General features: G+C 38.4%; 1 protein-coding gene across 5 annotated transcripts in view; it reads left to right on the top strand.

Annotated features, from left to right (window-relative positions):
* The first annotated feature begins 16,409 nt into the window (after positions 1-16,409).
* LOC128642847 (ficolin-1-like) overlaps positions 16,410-23,504 on the top strand; it is a 54,167-nt gene continuing 47,072 nt past the window's right edge. For all 5 annotated transcript variants that reach the window (XM_053695694.1, XM_053695691.1, XM_053695692.1 and 2 more), the window contains exon 1: positions 16,410-16,510. In XM_053695694.1, coding sequence (XP_053551669.1) covers positions 16,441-16,510 — 70 coding nt within the window. In that variant the 5' untranslated portion in view covers positions 16,410-16,440. The remainder of the gene's footprint in view (positions 16,511-23,504) is intronic.

Genomic DNA, 23,504 nt, shown 5'->3' with positions numbered 1-23,504 from the left:
CCTCAGAGAGGTGGGTCTCCTGTAGTAGTGCGATGTCTGTCCCTAAATGTCTTAAATGAGTCAGTATGGTGCTTCTCTTAGTGGGGGAGTTAATCCCTCCAACGTTCCAGGTTATAAACCTTACCGCCATTTATGTCCATGTGTGGGATCTCATCAGGCCAGTCACCCAAGAGAGGGAAGGGGAGAGAGAAGAAAAAAAAAAACAAAAAACACACATTCCCACTAACCTTATCTTGCCTATGAGCACAACAGTAACCCTTAGTCGTAAGAGAAAAACATGATAAGTTGCATAACACTCGGGAATGGAGTTGACATTTTACATATATATTGTCATGAATATTTAAACTAAGGAAATCTGGATACGCCACATCCAGATATAGAGTCAATGTTCCATTCCTAAGAGGAAATAATACTAATTTGGGTGTTATGTATGAAAGGCATATTATGTACCAAAACAACATATGAACATAAACAAACATATAGTGCTCAGTTAAGTCTGCATAACATGGCAATGATCTTAGCTGCTCCCCCGGCCGGAGCGGAGGCGCCCCAGTCTGCTGGTTAGGACTATATAGTCCAAAAACTGATGAGTGCATCGCCACATGTTGCGACACCCCCGACCCGTCCCCACGGGAGCAGCTTGGTGCGAGGACCAATGTGACCAGTACGATTAATGCTGCACAAATAAGTTTGCTAAAAAAAACAACATAACCAACTTCCCCCCCTAACATGTGTAAATAACTCATTAGTTTAACCTTCCAAAACCTGGTGAACCCCAATCAGGGTAATTATTAGAAAATCATTCTAGCTCTCCCACCCCTTATCCCTCAGCCTGGGTCTGATCGGGGTGATCTAGGCAACTCTGCTCTGTCTCTGTTTTCCCTGTTACCCAGGTACTCATTTGCTTCTCACGGGGAATCAAAGAATTTTGGGCCAGAGGGGGTTAGTAGTTTTAGTCTAGCTGGGTACAGAAGGTACACTCTTTCCCCCTTCCTGTTCAGTTCAGAGCAAATTGGTGAAAATTCTTTACGTTTTCTCATTAACTCAGAGGAGTAATCTTGAAATATTAAAAGCTTAGAGCCTTCAAACAAAACAGGGGAAGCCTTTCTATAAGCTCGCAGTATCTCTACCTTAAGCTGGAAATGTAGCAGTTTGGTCATGACCTGTCTGGGTTGGGTGTTACCTCTATCTGCCTGCCTCTCTGGGCCTACCCTGTGAGCCCTTTCTACACTGCCCTTGAACATAGTGGGGGTTAGTTTAAGGAGCCTAGGTAAGGTGTCTTCTACAAAGCGGATAAGCTCTTTAGGTTTTACATTTTCAGGTATTCCCAGAATGCGCAAGTTATTGCGAAGCGACCTATTTTCTAGGTCTTCAAGTCTCTGGTGCAGATTTATATTTTGTTTCAGTAAGACATCTAGCTGAGTGTCGTGCGTTACTATAGTGTCCTCTAACCCAGACACCCTATCCTCCATTTCAGTGAACCTAACTGAAAATTGCTTCATTTCCCCAGTTAAATGATCAAGACCCTTTTGGAGGTTTTCTATCTTTGGGAGGAAGATGGAGGAGAGCTGCTGAACCACAACATGTGTGTCCATAGAAATTGTAGAGGACTCCTGCCCAACAGAGGGCGTGTCTTGTGGGTGGTCAGCAGCTCCCTTACCCCTGCTCACATTTTTGTTCTTACCCGACATCCTACCTCCTGTCAGAAATCTATCCATGTACCAATACAATGTGTTTTTGTTATTTTACAAGCAGGCAGTGAAAACAGTAAAACACAATATATACAGTGAGTTATTAAACACAAATCTTCTCCCACAGCTGAAAGAGTTCACTCTCCAGACCCCCTACAACAAAGCATTTGACCAGGAATTGGACTCTTAAGAGTTCAGCAGTAGTCTAAGTGCTCAATGATCTGTACTGTATCTTTGGGGCCATAGAAGTGACAACCAAGAGTGAAATGAGCTGGCTTGTGCTGCAGTCTGTCCTTAAATGTCTCGCTTAGAGCTGAGGGGCCCAGGTCTTTCACTAGCATTCAGACTGATCCCCAGGGGCAATCAAAGCGTTTCAGCCTATCTCAGCACATAGTTTATGCAAGGTTGTTATTTGCCCCCTTTAATAAGATCAGTGGCTGCCAGCAGCATGGGTACAAATAAAATCTCTGGGGCAAGGAACCCTCCAATCTGGGGAGTATAGTGTGAGCGGTAAGGGGCAATCAAGGGATGATTAAGCGTTCTGTATCCTCAGCCCTCCGTACAAGAATAGAAAATAAAAATGTCCCCCAGCAATCTAAAGAGGGCCTGGGTGAGGGAGTGAGTGCAGTACGTTACCCAATCTTGTCTTGTCAGCCTTAGGGTGGGATCTCTCCAGCGTGTTCCCAAAGAGGTACAATCACCCTCTACCTTCAGCCATCTATTCCAGGCCGCGGCTAGAAGGGCAGGAGGATCGCACTATAGCCAGGTGCGTGCAGAGCCCGGAACTTTTGCGCCAGTGGAAGTCAGTCGCAGGCGGGTGAGTCTGTTTACCCTTGATGGCAGTCCATGTTGTTTCCCTCTCTCTGTTGTCTGTAGGGTCTCTGCCAGGGATATCTGCCGCTCCGTTTACCCTTAGGAATTGTGCCTCTGACTCACCCGCACTCAGCCCGCTGCGGATGAGCAAGTACACGCGGGCGTGGGTGGAGGCCGGTCTCTGTCGCCGCTGCACGGGCGGGTTTCTGCCCAGAGTGAGAGTCCCTGCGCCCGTGTTCCAGCCTGCTGTCCCGTCTTGGATCTGTGTTTAGGGGTAGCCACGCAGGCAGCGCGGTAAGTCTGTTATGTACAAGTGCACCTTATGTGCCAGCAAGCTTGCGGTGGGGGTAGATGTAGTCAGCCGATGCAAAAGGTGCCGGGTACCCTGTGTACTAAGGCTAGGGTGCACCTGGGCTCTAGGAGGGTCGAGTCCTGCTGTTCTTAACACTGTTTAGGGGTCCCTACTAATAAGTGGTAAAGGTATATTTGACAATCTTCAAATCTTTCAGGAACCACTATCGCTGCAAGATAGAGTATGGTTTACTTAGTGCAAGGGATATACAGGCCCGTTGTATGTAAGTTAATTCTCCATGTGGCACTGAGTCCTGCAGAGGCTCTTTACTGGAGTCTGTGTAGCGTCTGCCACGTGTGCTGTTTAGGGCCCTAATCTTAGGTTTTTGTAAGTAATCCTTTTAGGGGAGAGTAGAATCTGTATTAAGAGCCCCACTTACTTCCCAGACCTATATGTGCTGTGCGAAGGTTCCGCTCATTCCCACCTGATAGGCCTTATTTCTGTGGAGCCACACTGCGCCGTTACAGTAAATGATGCCTTAGTGTGTGACTGCTGTTTTGTAGGCTTAGGGAGGCTTGTTCTGATAATTGGACCTTTATAGGTCAAAGTCTAAGCCTGGATTGCCACTCAAAGAGCTTTTACTGCCCTTTCGTTGTGGCGTGTGAACCCCTGAAGTAATGGCCCCTTGTACCTGTAATGCTGCACAGTCTTGGTTCGCCAGCCTCACCTCCCGCCTTGATCCGGCTGTTGCTCTATCTCTGTCAATCTGCTGGATCAGCGCTGCGGAGCTAGCCAAAAGGCCGTGATCCGGAGGACCGTGGTCTCTGTGAGCCGTCTACTTGCGTTGTTATGCGGTCTCCTCCGAATCCTGGCGGGGTCGACCCGATGCTGGAGGCGCAAGATGGCGCCTGCTTCTGTCTCCGCACCTTCACCCCTTTACACCTGGGAATCAGTGTCGCTGTCGCCTGCCTCCTGAAAGTTAGCCCAGTATACTCCACGGGTTTTCAGCTGCCCATATAATATGTTTTCGTCCCCCAATGCTTGCTGTAATATGTGCTCTGATGGGCTGGCAGCAATGGAGCTCTCTCACTCTGCTGCCATGTCCCAGCACGGCGAAGCTCCGCCCCCCTTAGTTACAATTTTTTTATGTGATTTAACAATACAATATATTTACTGTGTCATATTTCATTTAATCATTTTATATGATTTTTTTTATTATAATTTGTTTGTGGGCCCTAATGTAATGTTTGCTTCTCCTTCACATAATTACATGCAGGGAATGCCCCTTTATGAAACATTCTGTTCTCAAGTTAAAAAAACGGCCTTCAGAGAATTCCAACAGGAGCTTTATAGTACTGGTGAGATGTCTCAGATAATTCAAACAGGAGCTTTATAGTACTGGTGAGATGTCTCAGAGAATTCCAACAGGAGCTTTATAGTACTGGTGAGATGTCTCAGAGAATTCCAACAGGAGCGTTATAGTACTGGTGAGATGTCTCAGAGAATTCCAACAGGAGCGTTATAGTACTGGTGAGATGTCTCAGAGAATTCCAACAGGAGCGTTATAGTACTGGTGAGATGTATCAGAGAATTCCAACAGGAGCTTCATAGTACTGGTGAGATGTCTCAGAGAATTCCAACAGGAGCTTCATAGTACTGGTGAGATGTCTCAGAGAATTCCAACAGGAGCGTTATAGTACGTGTGAGATGTCTCAGAGAATTCCAACAGGAGCTTTATAGTACTGGTGAGATGTCTCAGAGAATTCCAACAGGAGCTTTATAGTACTGGTGAGATGTCTCAGAGAATTCCAACAGGAGCTTTATAGTACTGGTGAGATGTCTCAGAGAATTCCAACAGGAGCTTTATAGTACTGGTGAGATGTCTCAGAGAATTCCATTTTTTTAAGGTTGACCAATACCATTAAGTGTTGGTTTTGCTGTAGTAGGGTTTAATTTCTATCTATGTATTTTTGGAGGATACTTCTACTGTGATTTATACTACAGATGTTCTCTAAAGAAATCACCCCAATATTGATTATGTTTAACTTTGATTCTTTGCACTCAATTATGGGATTTAATAGCATGTAGCCCTTTGACATCATTCTACTATGCTGTGGTTATGGATAGCAACATTTAGTAGGAAACTCTATCTAACTACTGCTTTATACTTATTCTTATATTTATTTTTACTTCAATTAGTTATTTATTTATTTATATTATTAAGGATAGCCTGGCTACATGTATATTATCCCTATTATCTCTTTATGAGGATCGTTGTTACAGTTATTTCTTTCATCCCTTTAAGAAGTAGTCTGAGGATACAATTCTAGGTTTAAACCGAGCAGCTATAAAAGCACTAGTGATAGATTGTCCTGACAAGTTTACATAGTGTTGTTTGAGGGGCAGTTTTCTTGGGGGGGGGGAAATATTCTCAAGAATTATAAATGTTTTCATATTATTTAATATCATTGAGCACATTCAATAGTGTTAGTAGTGCAACATAAGATCTAAACATGTATTACATGACATATTGAATACTGATATCTGTTAACATTGTTTTGCTTTGATTATGTGCTTAACGTTAGTGGTGTAACATTTGATTGGAAATTGTATTATATGGTATATTGAATACGGATAATTGTCAACATTGTTCTGCTTTGACTATGTGCTTAATGTTTATCAACTTATGTTTTTTCTTTTTATGTTTTTTTCTTCCAGCATTCCAATAATTAATTTGTATTTGTCCTTCTTTATTTAAATTAATGAGTACTCAGTCAGTAGGTGTTTTTATCCAATCATGCTGTTTTACTCCCTTTATAGGTTTACTCAGCTGTTTTAATTTGTGTCTATGATTACGGTCTATTGACCGAAACCGGTCAGACTTTGAGCTGACTTTGTGCTCTATTCTGAATATCCTACCTTCAACCCTTTTAATTATACCCAATAAAGGCAATTTTATTCATCAAGGATTTGGATTATGGACTTTGACTCCTTTTTATCTCTTTTTTTTTTGGAATTCCAACAGGAGTTTTATAGTACTGGTGAGATGTCTCAGAGAATTCCAACAGGAGCTTCATAGTACTGGTGAGATGTCTCAGAGAATTGCAACAGGAGCGTTATAGTATTGGTGAGATATCTCAGAGCATTCCAACAGGAGCTTTATAGTACTGGTGAGAAGTCTCAGAGAATTCCAACAGGAGCTTTATAGTACTGGTGAGATGTCTCAGAGGATTCCAACAGGAGCTTTATAGTACTGGCGAGATGTCTCAGAGAATTCCAACAGGAGCTTTATAGTACTGGTGAGATGTCTCAGATAATTCCAACAGGAGCTTTATAGTACTGGTGAGATGTCTCAGAGAATTCCAACAGGAGCTTTATAGTACTGGTGAGATGTCTCAGAGAATTCCAACAGGAGCTTTATAGTAGTGGTGAGATGTCTCAGAGAATTCCAACAGGAGCTTTATAGTACTGGTGAGAAGTCTCAGAGAATTCCAACAGGAGCTTTATAGTACTGGTGAGATGTCTCAAAGAATTCCAACAGGAGCTTTATAGTACTGGTGTGATGTCGCAGATAATTCCAACAGGAGCTTTATAGTACTGGTGAGATGTCTCAGATAATTCCAACAGGAGCTTTATAGTACTGGTGAGATGTCTCAGAGAATTCCAACAGGAGCTTTATAGTACTGGTGAAATGTCTCAGAGAATTCCAACAGGAGCTTTATAGTACTGGTGAGATGTCTCAGAGAATTCCAACAGGAGCTTTATAGTACTGGTGATATGTCTCAGAGAATCCTGCACCGACCTTTAGATAATTCAGCCCCTAGAGTGGAAATTCAAACTGATTGGAATGGGTGCCTGTGTTCTCTTTATTCTTTAGACTCTTTCATATACACAGTTTCTGAGGCATACACTACTTATGAGCATGTGCAAGAGTTTACAGCGCATTTCTATATGAGCCTTTGATTTGTTGATGGCTGCCACATGATACTGGGGCTGTGAAATGAAAATACATTTTGAAATTTGTCAGAAAAAATTCTGCTAATTTGAAAATCAGACTAAGTGCTATTGCTTTGCCTTTTTATTATACAATTCTACTGTATTTAATTTTTCCTTTAATGGTCAAAGAAACATTTTTTTTTTGTTAGATAGGAAGTAGGCACTAGAGATATGCTTGTTGGTTTTTATCTTTAACCAATATGTTTCTGTACAAAAGAATAGTCGTGATCTACAAACAAAGGATAAAGGCAAAGGCCAATATAAAGAGTACATCTTCCATCTAGTGGTCAGAATACAAACTACAGATACAGTTGTGAACTACATAACAAATTGTAATCAACCACTTCTGGATTATAAAACAGAACCAAATTTGCAGATGATATGTTGCAGGCAATTGTATTTGAAAAGGCTGAGGTTGTCAACGGGAAAGCAGAAGCAGACACAGCAGCCAAGGACTATCCAGAAGAGTTGTCTGTGGTCAGGCCAAGGTCCAATGCCAGCATCACAGACAAAAGCCAGGTGTCACAGCAAAAGGGGCAGGCGGAAGAATAGTCAAATGTTCTGTTCCAGAAGTCAACAACCAGTTTATCAGTCCACAATTCAAATTACAGGCACTGGTGAGAAAGAAGACATAAAACCAGGAAACACTCTAGTGTCAAAACCAGGATGGCAGACCAGAAACAGAAACACCAGGATTTATGTATCGAAAAACCATTGAAACATAGATTGTGACAGCAGATAAGAATCATAAGCACAATTCTGCCCAAAAAAAATCTAAAAGTTCATTCTTATTTAGTTGGTAGGATAATCGTACACATTCTTGGTGTCTCCTACAGTGCTTGTCCTTACCACCTCTAATGGAAGTTTATTCCTTGAATCAATCACCCTTTCAGTAAGTAAAGAAGAGCAAGACTGACATTAGCAGGAGTCTTTTAGCCATGTTCTGCCTTTCCATAGAACCAGCAAAAGGAACAAACTAAAAGTTTGCCTGAAATCCTCAGTATTGCCTAGATAATGGTTCAAAGCTCTAACAGAATCCAAAACATGTTTATTTGCAGACAGACCAGATAGCTCTAAGGGTTTATTGAGGAACCGCTGATGCAGAAGTGGATGAATCTAATTTTGGATTAAAAGGGAGATTCAAATCACCCCCTAAAATTAACATAATCTAGCCTTCTATTAAAGTTTTGAAGAATCCAGCATTAGTTTGGTAAGGGTTGTATATATTGATAACTGTCACTAAACTCTCATATAGTAACCCCTTTATTGCAAGGTATCTACCTTCTCTATTTTTATCTATCTGATGTAGTTTGAATAGGATCCCTTTTTTAAAAATAATACTAACTCCTCTCTGTCTAGAGTTAAAGGAGCTATGATAATGAGTCTCAAATTTTGCATTAAAATATTTGGGCTCTTTGTTAGGTCTAAAATGTGTCTATTGGGGGGAACTTCCAGGCAGTGGCCATGACTGGTCACATATCTGCATGCTACTCCAGCATTCCGACAGTTTTTTGTACAATATGGCATTTTTGCTGACTCATTCTGCCCTACACAACTTGATTTAAGACTCACTAAAGATCCTACATTGGATGAGCCTAAGCTTTTGGAAACAGCTGCTGGCATCAGAGCCCAGTATCACTAGTGAGGTTGTGGCCTTAGCTCTACCCCCCCCCCCCCCGCGAGGTGCCCGGTTGCCTTGTCGTTACACAGCAGCTAATGCTGAGATACGAGTATATCAGTTTCATTCACGGACTGATGATGTTTTAATCTTACATCTCCTGAATGCTAACATGGCAGTGCTGGATGCGTGGGAGAGCCGCCTACAATCTCTTCTAGATCTACACTTCCAGGAGGTGAATCAGAGCCTAGAAGGACTACTATACTCAGTATTCCAGGATATGGTGGCAAAGGGTGACCTCCACCAGCAAGACTCTCAAAAGTCTGAAGATGGGTTTCACCCGGGAGATCAGAAAATTACAGATGTACCTACCATCCATGGTGCTGCCAGATTGCCTGTAACTACTGAAACGGAGGGTGCTGATCACTCCCATGTCCCTAAAGAGATAAGTTTACATGAAGCTCATGTTGCAGGACCTGAGAGAGCTGTTAACCTTAACTTGGATGGAATCAATCTCAGCTGCCCACAAAAACATTGGGAGCCCTTACTCTCAGGGGAACTAGTGAGATCTACATGGCGCGAGTTCTCTTCGCTCAGGAGCAATGCCACTAAGGCTGCTGAGACTTTTGAATGACAACCATGGAGGTCATGTTTGCATGTTGGCAAGTATATCCTTGCACATATTACCCGCAAGAGACCGAGAGAGGGACTAATGACTTTACGCATAGGAGTGGGCTAGAGGCTTATTTGTCTTAATATATGCCAAATGTTAAAGTTAGTCTGTGCTCATGTTTATTTCGGACCCTCAGGAGTTTTAGGGGTAACTTTACTGTTTCTGCTTAAAACGTTAAAATATATTATATTATATGGTTGGACAACACGTGGCTGAGAAGCCTTAATTGATGCACCGTACTAAGTGTTGGGACATATATGTGTTTATTTTCAGCTCCTCATGGGGAAGATATGTATCTGAGAACACTTGGGTTTTAAAATAATTTAGGTCTTTCAGCGGACTCATAAAAAATTACCTTGAGGTTTTCAATTCCATGGACTTCCTATTGCAGCCAGTTCTTCAGTTATTTTTGCGAGTTTTTTTTCTATGAGATGCATAGCTAGACAAAATCTGCTTCTCAAAATCTTTGTATGTTTTGTTCCTTAAGTGTTTTGCTACCTTCATAAATTATTTGTACAGTTAAAATTTTCACAGCCTCACCCAAAACAGTTTCCCCATAATTTCCCCCTTTTTAGTTAATCATAATCCAGTATGAGTGGCCCTACAGGGATATAACATATACAAGTTATTTATAAACAGACATTTGTACTGTCTTGCTTAAATGGTTTGCCCCCATAGTGCACTGTATTGATATACCCAATATGTATTTGACCAATTGAACTATATTACAGTTTTTACTTCTACATTGCTAGAATGTGGTGTATAGATGTAGGTGGGCGGGGTGCTGTCTGCGGCTGGGACGGTATCTCGCTCATATGATAGAATGCATAGCTAAACTCTACTAATACTATCTATCTCTATCCCTAGAAATGTGAACTATTATATACATAAACAATTAGACTGGGTTTGTATTCACTCTACTTATAAATATCACTCATTAGTACTCCATAATTATACCATATGAATGAATATCACTTTGGCTATATAGTTCTGTAGGGTCTGGTGCAACTGACGACTCACTATTGTACTCAATGGGGCTTACTACTACTCATAATCTTTATCCTGCTCCTAAAGTTGACAATTATTATGTATGCAAACAGAATTAGACTAGGTTTCTATATATCCTCTTTGTAACTACCACTCATAAGTGCGTCATATGTATTTCCCTGCGTGTAAATATTACTCAGGCTGTACAGTTCTTTAAGGTCCATGAGTGACTCTCGCAAGCTCCATACTAATCTGTTCCCATATTAACTAACAATTACTCATTTATTTCATATAATGACATCTCTATAGTCCAATGCATGTTATAAAATACTATAAAAATGAGGTTTATCATTGAGATGCATAAGTGGTCTCCTATGTTTATAATTACCTTCTTTTGCTTTAATATTTTCTTTTCTTTCTGGAGAAAAAATATATAAAAATAAATAAAATGTTTCTATTGTAACATCAAAATATCAGCCTCCTTGTACTTAAAGTATAAAAATGCTTGTTTCCTGTTTTGGGGTATATTGAAACCCTTTACGTTTTGTGTAATTATAGTTAATGGGTGTTTAGCAGTCATATTTTAAATGAAACTTATGGATATAAAGTCTATATTGCAGAGGATGTCCATCAAAATACAATATAAAAAAAAGACTGAACATAAACAATATTAGCATGACTGTACAGAAGCCATATAGCATATTGTTCAACCAAAAATGATCAATCCTGATAATCCACAGATGGTACCATTTATACCTTGTAAGAATAAAAGATAAAAAAACTCTTTCTAACCATTCATATAGTAGCCAAAGCTGCATCTTATTAAGATGAAACTTAAAGGGACATAATACTCATATGCTAAATCACTTGAAAGTGATGCAGTATAACTGTAAAAAGCTAACAGGAAAATATCACCTGAGCATCTCTATGTAAAAAAAGGAAGATATTTTACCTCACAACTTCCTCAACTCACCAGAGTAAGTTCTGTGTAAAAAGGTATACTCAGCTGCTGTCTAGCTGCAGGTAAAAAAAAACAAAAAAAACATGAAGAAATGAACTGCAGCCAATCAGCATCAACAGTGCTGAGGTCATGAACTCTTTTACTGTGATCTCATGAGATTTCACTTAACTCTCATGAGTTTTCATAGTAAACTTCCTTAAACTGAATAGGGAAATAAGATGAGTGCATGAAAGCTCACTCCCTTAGCTGTCCCAGGACAGACATACTGATTTGCTGCTTAGAAGTCTTTTACAATGGGATTTGGCTACTGAGGAATTTTTGAGGTAAAATATCTTACTTTTTTACACAGAGATGTTCATGTGATATTTTCTAGTCAGCTTTTTACAGCTATGCTGCATCACTTTCAAGTGTTTCAACATTTGGGTATCATGGTCCTTTAAAGGAAGGTCTAGGTTAAATCATAATATATATACTATCCTATAATATAGTGATAATTAATCTAATTACTAATATATTTCGTTTCACAAATTATAGCCTTAAATAATATTAAATATCTTGCAGCAATTTCTAGCAAATCCGGAGAGTTCAAGTAGGTTATATCCACATTTTGATGAATTAAGTAAATGTAAAAAATTGAGTATACCTTCCAAAAATCTTCTATTCTATTAGTGTTGTTGTTAAATGTATTATGGTTATTTAGGGTTGCATATTTTCTTTAGAGTTCTTTAGAGTTGCTTTCTTTATAAAAGTAGTCATTCTTAATACTGCCGACTACAAGAAAGAAGTCTATAGACAATTAAATGACAGGGACACATACCAGAAACTCACGTTTAACCCAACTCACAAATACCAAAAAGAACTCCATTCATTACTAGATTCGGCAGTAGAAGAAGGCATCCTTAATCCTGAACTAGCTGAATACTGTCTAGTTGAACATCCCATCATCCCTACCTTTCGCACAGTACCAAAGATACATAAAACTCTTATCAATACACCAGGCAGGCCCATTGTGGCCAGCCAGGGTTCACTGTGCGAGAGGATAGGCGATTGGCTGGACAATGTGCTACAACCCATTGTCAAGTCTTTGCCTGGCTATATACGAGATAGCACTCACCTTATACAACAAATTCAATCAATCAATCACCTGGCAAGACAATTACACATGGCTTACCATAGATGTAACAGCTCTTTATTCAAGCATTCCTCATGAGGAAGGTCTAAAAGCTCTTACATACATGCTCAAACGGTATACAAGTTATCCAGATAGATTCATTGTCTTTTTAGAAGAACTTAAGTTATTTCTTCTCACCCACAACTACTTTGTCTTCGAGGGCCAGTACTACCTCCAAAAATGTGGCACGGCCATGGGGGCCAAGTTTGCCCCCTCATATGCTAATTTGTATATGGGGTACTTTGAACATCTTTATTTCTTTGGAGGTGGACTGGCCCTCGGTGACAAAGTAGTTATATACGGCAGGTTTATAGATGATCTCGTCCTCATCTATAGAAAGAATACTGAACTAACCATACAAGAGATGATCACTTACTTCAATAGCAATACATTGAATCTTAAATTTAAGCATAAAAATAATGACTCAATAATTGATTTTCTAGATCTTACATTAGAGCATAATGGCGAAGGCCAGATAATAACTAGTACATTCAGGAAACCTTTATCAAAAAACACCATCCTTAGAGCTGACTCTTGTCATGCCCCACACATTCAAAAAGGCATCCCTAAGGGCCAATACCTAAGACTACAGAGAAACTGTAGTTCCCTCTACCTTTATAATAAACAAGCAGAAGAACTCACCCACAGACTAGTAACAAGAGGCTACAAAAAAAGCATCCTCCTTAAGACCAAATCTCAGGTAGCAAGAATGGACAGGAGCACACTTCTCAATAAGAGCACAAGTACTAAAACCCAGAAACTCATCAGTAAGAATAAGACCATCACACCGAGTGAAAACATATGCTTTGTGACAAACTACAGTAATCAATTTTACGCCATTGTTAAGATTATAAAAAAATATCTACCAGTTCTAAACGAAGATATGACCTTAAGACACAAATTGGATAACAACATCAAATTTGTGGCTAAAAAAGCACCAACCATACGTGACAAAATTACACAGAAATGTCATCAAAAAGTCCCACCCAGTATCCCAGTATCCCAGTATCCCATCACCACTAGAATGGACTGCACATCCACACATGTAATATAACTCATAACGTGCAAATATTGTCAACAACAGTACATAGGAATCACAACACGGCCACTAAAAGATCGTATAAGAGAACATCTCTTATCAATAGAGGAAGAAATTCCGAGAACCCCAGTGGCCAAACACTTTCATACACATGAACAGAAACTAATCAATTTTTCCTTCAAAGCAATTGAACAAACATTAAAAAATCCATTAGGGGGTGATAGAAACAGGACACTATTAAAAAGAGAAGTATACTGGACATTTATGCTACAGACTAGAGTACCACAAGGTATGAACAAAAAATATGATGTGAATTTATTCATAGACTAATCTATATATATTTAAACCTGGTTTCATTATCCAATGAAAATAAACATTCTTACACTTCAGTCCTCCCCCTTTAAGTAACACTATATCAACATTTATTGTACTGTAGTGCCTTTCTAGTTCTATTTAGTACCATCAGCCCTGTATGCCCCCTTTGTTGCATTCTATTATTTCTCTTGTTTTCTCTTCCTCCTCCACATATCCAGTTAGTTTTTCTCTTTTTTTATCCATCCAATTACTCTACAAGAAAATGTTTTTATCCTCTATAGCATAGATGTTGTAAACTCATAGGGTATAATCTCTATTCTCTTCTCCTTACAAATGATTGGAGATAGACACCCCCCCCCTTCATATTAATGAATATATCATCCTTTAGGGTATCACAGGCTAGCCACGTAAATTAATCATGTACCACATGTTAGGCAAGCATTGCTGAGAATATCAATAGTCAATAGGGGGACCGCATAGAGATACACTCCATCTAGCTCCTTTACACAAAAAATCTTCCTTAGTGCTCTTTATTATTACTTTCTCATTATTATTTATTGATGCTCCCACATTTCTGTTTTCTATTAGTGTCTATGTAATATTGAGCCTGTAATGTTATCAATCCCTTTTAACCATTAGTTCTTTTTCTGTTAGTAGTTTCTTACAGTGTGTCATCAAACCAGTATATATCAAGACCAGTTTGGTCATTTGTATTATGTGCTATTATTTATATTGTGTTCTTTTAAGAACTAGAATTATTTGTTTTAATTCTGAACATATATATATATACACCTACAATCTTCATTAGAAGATAGCACACTAAATATACTGTTTAATGACAATACCATCCTCAAATTGTAAATACTAAATGTATTATTATATCTCTAAGTCTTTATATTTCCAAGTATTTATCACGTATTTAATTCTGTTTTAATATGCTTTCCCCTGCTGGATAGCAACATTGTAGGTGTGAGCTATCGCTCTGATTGCCAGGTGCACTTAGGTGTGTTATCCTCTACCACTAGCCTATACTGTTTATCCTATACAACAAGGGTTAACAAGAACACACCTATCTTTACATCTCCCATTGGCCCTTAACACCTATAAATTGACCTCCAGCAGCAGGAACCAATATCTCTGATGAAGCACATGTGCTCATGCGCGAAACGCGTAAGATAGGAGCTTACCTGATGTCTAGTATTGAAGCCTGCTCCTAATAAAACTCTTTATATTCACTCAAAGACTCAGCGCTTCTTCCTCATTCTTCTTGCTTTCTTTATAGTTGATTACTTTTTCCTTTCTTTTCCCCCCAACTGTATGTCTTGAGCTTTTTTTTAATATTATACACTCTTTGCTTCAGCTTGCAACATCCAGAAAACACAACTAGGGCATACCCAGGGTCCCCGGCTGGCAGGCAGGCATGTAGAGAGGTAAAGAAGAAAAAAAATTGAGTCAGCTAGGACATGTCCGCTGCAACCACCAAGCACCAGGCAGATTAACAACCAAACAGACTGATATGAACCTTACAAGCTAACACAAAGCTAACAGCTGATTAGCTGATGGGACAGCGTGACTGAGTGCCGAATACACACTCTGCATGAGGACTCCAAGGTACTAGACACTACAGAGGGGTGTTCCCATGACTTGGTTAGGTAGGTCAGAAAGGCTGCTTAAAAATGTTAAAGCTACTCAACCGTTACTAAATCGCTACTAAACCGCTAAGACTGTTTGACTGTTATGACATATGAACTGGTGTGTGCTGTGAAAAGTGCTATTTACTATACTATGGGAAGCTGCATGGAGAGTTGGCAGTAAGCGTCAGCAAGCGGTAAGGAGCAGGATGCGAGCAGGCAGATAGGCGGATCTGAAAGTTTGGTATTTGGCCTATTTTGAGCAGAATTTCTTGTTTATTAACGTGGGTTTTTTTCAGTGTTAAAATTTGCTGTGCATGGTCATTTCAAATTTTAAGTAACACAATCGCTTACTTTAAAAAAAAAAAATAACAGAGCTCAAATCACATTTTAAGTGAGATTTTTGAATTTTAATTTATGATTGTTCTTTTAGTAGTGTTTAGATGCTTTGAAAAATCTAAATGATTAAACGACATATTTGATATCAAATTATCATTTTCACACATTTTACAAGTGAAAAATCTGCATTCAAACAAATTAGGCAGATGTTATCAAAACTTTAAAAAAAAGTGTGTAAAAAAAAAAAAAAGAATTTTAAAAAAGGAAAGGAAAATAAAAAATATATATTTTGTAACCAGCTATTTGGTTTGCAGCAGGTTACAGAATTTGCTTTTTGGGCACATATCAAGATGTATTTAATGCCCTTTGAATACATTGGCCACCAATTTTGCTTTGTCTGTACAAAAATCTTCTTGAAAAGCCTGTGATTCCCCTGTTTCTTATCTTTTTATATGTGTGTACTTAGATTTTACTTTTATATTGTGCATGTAATTCAAGGTGATTTACTATTTCTAAAGCAGCAATTGATATAGATTGAATTGGAAATAGAAAGGAGATCCATGCTTTCAATTCTTCCCTAGTAGACTTCTGGTTAATCTCCAGACGATAGCCTTTATGTTTATAATATATATTAAATATTGCTGGTGAGCTGCATTTATTTAGCATCCAATATTTTGTAGGTTGTTTTAAAGGGATACAAAAAGAGTAGTACTAATATTTCCTTCGGTCTCTATACTGGGGTTATGTCTTAGGCAAGTGTAGAGTTACAACTGATAAATAAACTGTAGAGGGAACAATCTGTAATAAAGGGGAGGACTTTGCATTGGGTGGAGTCTGTTATTTAACTCCACTATTCAATCTTCGAACTACAAAGACATCTGCAGCAAACACGAGACAGAACATCCGTAAGCACCATGTGGGCTACAGCACTCGCAGTGTTCTGCTTAGTGACCCCTCTCGCTAATTCTGAGGACTCCTGCCCAGGTAAGTGACTGATACACATATAGACAAGGAGAAGACATTTATTAACTCTTCTTTAGTCAGACAAATGTTTTAGATCCCAACACCCTTCACCTTGGTTTTTAAGCATCAGAATCTCATAAAAATTGTAAAAGTCATACTCTAAATAGTGATAGTTTGTGTATCGTGTTTTCAAACTTAAAACCAAGGGAAAAACGTCTGTTTATTGATTCAAACTGTTCATTAACAAAAACATAGATAAAAGTGATAGATAAAAATGTAGGAGATTTAAATTCCAAACTAAAAATGTATATTAGTAGTAACACACAAAGTGCTATTGGGGTGTTTATTAAATAAATTTAAAAATAAATTGAAGATTTAAAAGATATCTTTTAGACTTAGCCATGATAGGTTCATGATAAATGTTTTCCTTTTTTATTGTCATATATAAAATGGGAGCAGTTTTTCTTTTTTGTCGGAAAACAAATTAACTACTAATCGCGTGATCAGTATTGTAACATCATGGGCCGTCTGCTGCCATCTGGATTATGTTATAATTCACTGGGGAGTGAAAGAAACCCATAACCGAAGAATAGACCTATTGCAAAAGTTCTATACAGTTGTTAACAATTACAAACGTATATCAAACACAAATGTATTCTCATACCAAAGTGTATAGCACATACATCCAATGCCAACAAGGAAATACAAAACAGAAATAATTACATTTTGAATACCTATAATCTTATAAAATATTACACAAGATGTAAGTGACACAAAGAAAAATAAAGTGATACAATACTAAAAAAATTGTGCAAAATAGCGATCCATGAAAATATAACATAAAATTATACTTAATGGTAAATTCAATAAGCAGTCCCAGACTCGGTGTATGATGTAGTATCCTAAAAGAGAAAATAATGTAAATAAAAAATAGTGATACTGTGATTAAAAATGTATTTCAAATCACACAAATAGTACTCACAAAGGGGGAGCTACGATAGCTCCAAGATATGGGTTCAAAATATAAACTCTCCTGTAAAAGCAGGAACTCTTCTATAAAGATTTATTCACATATATTTTAAAATAACATTAAAAGCAATGCGATATAATGGCACATATAACATTCACTTGGGGCATTCCAAACCAGTAGCAAAACGTCAAAGAAAGGATTACTCCGGATAATAAACTGATATAGTTTATATCGTTTGCTTTACTGACACTAGCTTGACCGGACCTGATCAGAGACACTGCCATGTTTAATGACGGTTCTTTGCTCCTCCTGTTGATGTCCTACACATACGTTTCCCCACGTGATGTGGCTTTTTCAAGGCACATTTTGTTAAGTATCATATTTTGAATACCTGCCAACCAGATACTACTTGTATACTTTTTCTTGTCTTTGTCTCAATTCTTTTTTTTTCTATGCTATTTCACTCTATGTGATACATGGTTATTTGTCCAGACTCCTTAATTCTGAAATAAATTAAAACAGGAAAATCTGGATGAGGTCAACGTGAAAAGCTCTATACGAAACAGGCTCTTTTTTTGTTCTGTTTTTCACAAATGTTTTACCTACACATCTATTCAAAAATATAATCAAAACAAAGTAAAACATGGCAGTTAACTGACTTGGAAATAATGAAGGTTTGCATGTTTCAATTTTACATTAACAGTCAAGTTATACCATTCAAAATGGTGCTAAAAACAACAAGGCTGTTGAATTAGATTAATCCAGAAATCATTTGTGAAATGGATTTCTGATGTATCAAATAACTGCTAAGATCTCTCAATGAAAAATATTGTTAGAGTTGATTTCATGCAAAGCCAATGGAAAACCACACAATAACTGTTGGAATAGATCGTACAGTCAGGGAAATCTCTTGCAGCTCTTACTGATGGTCTTTTATTTATGTACAGTACATTAAAAAAGCAATGCACTCAAAAACCTTTATATATACACTATTTATATAGATAGGTGATAGATAAATACATAGATAGATAGCTAAGGGAGAGATAGACAGATAGAAAATAGATGATAGATAGATGATAGATAGATAGATGATAGATAGATGATAGATAGATAGATGATAGATAGATAGATGATAGATAGATAGATAGATAGATAGATAGATAGATAGATAGATAGATAGAGAGATAGATAGATAGAAACTGAAAACATAATAGCAGTTTACATTTATATTGACATGAAAACAGCAGAATTGGTTTTGTATTTCCCAACCCTAACTGACTGAAAATAAGAACAAGCCTAATAAAAAAAAAACCTTTGGTTTATTACAGGGCAGGAAAATTATTAAAAAAAAATAAATAAATTTTGAAGCACCCTCTTTTAGATGAAAACTGTTAATTAAAATGTTGCTATAAATGTATAACCACAGTAGTGTTGTCTTAGAAGTTAATGAGGGGTAGTTATCAACGTGTCTACCTCAAATACGCTGGAATTCCGCAGCGTATTTGAGGCGAGGCTGATTCGCCTTAGTTATCAAGCCCTAGACACCGGCAAAAGTAGACTCAGTCCGACACAGATCGATTCTTATGTCACTCCAGATGTTCCGCACACAAGTGCGGCACAATCTGACTACTTTTGCTAGTTATAAAAAAACTAGCAGGTACGCTCTGCACTTTTCCGGCCCAGCGTACCTGGTTTTCAATCCGCCGCCCTGGAGGTGGCGGATCCCATAGGAATCAATGGGAGTCTGACCATAGCGAAAGTTCATGTTCGCTGCTGCCAGATATCCCATTCATTCCTATGGGAAACGTCTACACCTAACACCCTAACATGTACCCCAAGTCTAAACACCCCTAATCTGCCCCCCCTACACCGCTGCAACTAAATAAAGTTATTCCCACCTAAACCGCCGCTCCCGGAGCACACCGCAACTATATTAAACATGTTAACCCCCTATACCGGCGCCCCCGGAGCCCCCCGCAACTAAATAAAGTTACTAGCCCCTAAACCGCCGCTCCTAGACCCCGCCGCAACTCTTATAAATATATTAACCCCTAAACCGCCGCTCCCGGACACCGCCGCCACCTACATTATACCTAGTAACCCCTATCCTGCCCCCCCTATACCGCCGCCACCTATAATAAATTTATTAACCCCTATCCTGCGGATCCCGGACCTCGCCGCAACTAAATAAATAGTTTAACCCCTAAACCGCCGCTCCCGGACCCCGCCGCAACCTATCTTAAACTTATTAACCCCTAATCTGCCCCCCCTACACCGCCGCCACTGTAATAAAATTATTAACCCTTATCCTGCCCCCCCTACACCGCCGCAACTCTAATAAAATTATTAACCCCTAAACCTAAGTCTAACACTAACCCTAACACCCCCCTAACTTAAATATTAATTAAATAAATCTAAATAAATTTAACTCTTATTAACTAAGTAAATCCTATTTAAAACTAAATACTTACCTTTAAAATAAACCCTAATATAGCTACAATATAAATAATAATTAGATTGTAGCTATCTTAGGATTTATTTTTATTTTACAGGCAACTTTCAATTTATTTTAACCAGGTACAATAGCTATTAAATAGTTATAAACTATTTAATAGCTACCTAGTTAAAATAAAGAGAAATTTACCTGTAAAATAAATCCTAACCTAAGTTACAATTACACCTAACACTACACTATACTTAAATAAATTATTCCTATTTAAAACTAAATACTTACCTGTAAAATAAACCCTAAGATAGCTACAATGTAATTAATAATTACATTGTAACTATTTTAGGATTTATATTTATTTTACAGGTAACTTTGTATTTATTTTAGCTAGTTAGAATAGTTATTAAATAGTTATTAACTATTTAATAACTACCTAGCTAAAAGAAATTCAAAATTACCTGTAAAATAAATCCTAACCTAAATTACAATTAAACCTAACACTACACTATCATTAAATTAATTAAATAAATTAGCTACAAATAACTACAATTAAATACAATTAAATAAACTAACTAAAGTACAAAAAATAAAAAAAGCTAAGTTACAAAAAATAAAAAAAATAAGTGAGTCGTGTTCAGCCAGCCGACCACCGATGGAACCGAAGAGGAGATCCAGAGCGGCAGAAGTCATCATCCAAGGGGCGCTGAAGAAATCTTCCATCCGATGAAGTTATCATCCAGGTGGCACTGAAGAAATCTTCCATCCGATGAAGTCATCATCCAGGCGGCGTCTTCAATCTTCATCCATCCGGAGCGGAGCGGAGCCATCTTCAGAGGAGCCTACGCGGATCCATCCTCTTCTTTCTGACGACTGACGACGAATGACTGTACCTTTAAGTGACGTCATCCAAGATGGCGTCACTCGAATTCCGATTGGCTGATAGGATTCTATCAGCCAATCGGAATTAAGGTATAAAAATCTGATTGGCTGACTGAATCAGCCAATCAGATTCAAGTTCAATCCGATTGAACTTGAATCTGATTGGCTGATTCAATCAGCCAATCAGATTTTTATACCTTAATTCCGATTGGCTGATAGAATCCTATCACCCAATCGGAATTCGAGTGACGCCATCTTGGATGACGTCACTTAAAGGTACCGTCATTTGTCGTTAGTCGTCGGGAAGAAGAGGATGGATCCGCGTAGGCTCCTCTGAAGATGGCTCCGCTCCACTCCAGATGGATGAAGATTGAAGACGCTGCCTGGATGAAGACTTCTATTGGATGGAAGATTTCTTCAGCACCGCCTGGATGGTGACTTCATCGGATGGAAGATTTCTTCAGCGCCGCCTGGATGATGACTTCATCGGATGGAAGATTTCTTCAGCGTCCCTTGGATGAAGACTTCTGCCGCTCCGGATCTCCTCTTCGGTTCCATCGGTGGTCGGCTGGCTGAACATGACTCACGGTAGTATGATCTTCAGGGGGGTAGTGTTAGGTTTATTTAAGGGGGGTTTGGGTTAGATTAGGGGTATGTGGGTGGTGGGTTTTAATGTTGGGGGGGTTGTATTTTTCTTTTACAGGCAAAAGAGCTGTTTTATATGGGGCATGCCCCACAAAAGGCCCTTTTAAGGGCTGGTAAGGCAAAAGAGCTGTTTGCTTTTTAATGTAGAATAGGGTAGGGAATTTTTTTATTTTGGGGGGCTTTGTTATTTTATTAGGGGGATTAGATTAGGTGTAAGTAGCTTAAAATTGTTGTAATATTTGTTAAATGTTTGTAACTTATTTTTATTTTTTGTAACTTAGCTTTTTTTATTTTTTGTACTTTAGTTAGTTTATTTAATTGTATTTAATTGTAGTTATTTGTAGCTAATTTATTTAATTAATTTAATGATAGTGTAGTGTTAGGTTTAATTGTAACTTAGGTTAGGATTTATTTTACAGGTAATTTTGTATTTCTTTTAGCTAGGTAGTTATTAAATAGTTAATAACTATTTAATAACTATTCTAACTAGCTAAAATAAATACAAAGTTGCCTGTAAAATAAATATAAATCCTAAAATAGCTACAATGTAATTATTAATTACATTGTAGCTATCTTAGGGTTTATTTTACAGGTAAGTATTTAGTTTTAAATAGGAATAATTTATTTAAGTATAGTGTAGTGTTAGGTGTAATTGTAACTTAGGTTAGTTTTTATTTTACAGGTAAATTTCTCTTTATTTTAGCTAGGTAAGCTATTAAATAGTTAATAACTATTTAATAGCTATTGTACCTGGTTAAAATAAATTGAAAGTTGCCTGTAAAATAAAAATAAATCCTAAGATAGCTACAATCTAATTATTATTTATATTGTAGCTATATTAGGGTTTATTTTAAAGGTAAGTATTTAGTTTTAAATAGGATTAACTTAGTTAATAAGAGTTAAATTTATTTAGATTTATTTAATTAATATTTAAGTTAGGGGGGTGTTAGGGTTAGTGTTAGACTTAGGCTTAGGGGTTAATCATTTTATTAGAGTTGCGGCGGTGTAGGGGGGGCAGGATAGGGGTTAATAATTTTATTACAGTGGCGGCGGTGTAGGGCGGGGCAGATTAGGGGTTAATAAGTTTAAGATAGGTTGCGGCGGGGTCCGGGAGCGGCGGTTTAGGGGTTAAACTATTTATTTTGTTGCGGCGAGGTCCGGGATCCGCAGGATAGGGGTTTATAAATTTATTATAGGTGGCGGCGGTATAGGGGGGGCAGGATAGGGGTTACTAGGTATAATGTAGGTGGCGGCGGTGTCCAGGAGCGGCGGTTTAGGGGTTAATACATTTATAAGAGTTGCGGCGGGGTCTAGGAGCGGCGGTTTAGGGGTTAATACATTTATAAGAGTTGCGGCGGGGTCTAGGAGCGGCGGTTTAGGGTTTAGTAACTTTATTTAGTTGCCGGGAGCGCCGGTATAGGGGGTAGAACAGTGTAGTTTAGTGTGGGTGCTTAGTGACAGGGGTATCAATAAAGCTGTAAAAAAGCCGAAGAGCAGCGAGATCGGATGAGTGATAACTCTCACAATCCGCTGCTCATCGCCCCGTACTTGGTGCGTGGCTTTTTGACAGCTTTTTTGATAACTTAGGCGAACGTATTCAGGTCCGCGGCGGCGATGGTAGGCGAGCTTAGGCGGGCGTATTGGACCGGCGAAGACAGGTAAAGTAGACGCCTTGATAAGTACCCCTCATTGTATCTTAGATGCTATTGTATCCTACTGTTTCATAGGACAACTGATAACAAGAAGTTAATACTCTCTAATAGCATTGGATATACGCTAAATAGACAAACATTAAAGGAACAGTAAAAGTCAAAATTACAGTTTCATGATTCAGATAGACAATGACATTTTAAACAACATTACAGTTTGGTTCTGTATCAGATTTGCTTTATTCTCTTTGTATCCTTTATTGAATAGTAAGCCCAGGTACTCTCACAGGAGCTCATGAGTGTGCACGTGTGTATTATATGGCACAATGTTTCTAGTAATGTTATACACTGTTACAGACACTGCTGTCATAGAGTACTAAAGCCACATGCCCAGTCCTGAGCTTCTTTGACCCTATCTAGGCT

This window comes from Bombina bombina, chromosome 12 (assembly GCF_027579735.1).
Source record: "Bombina bombina isolate aBomBom1 chromosome 12, aBomBom1.pri, whole genome shotgun sequence".
Taxonomy (NCBI): Eukaryota; Metazoa; Chordata; class Amphibia; order Anura; family Bombinatoridae; genus Bombina; species Bombina bombina.
This window is presented reverse-complemented; position numbering and strand designations above follow the sequence as displayed.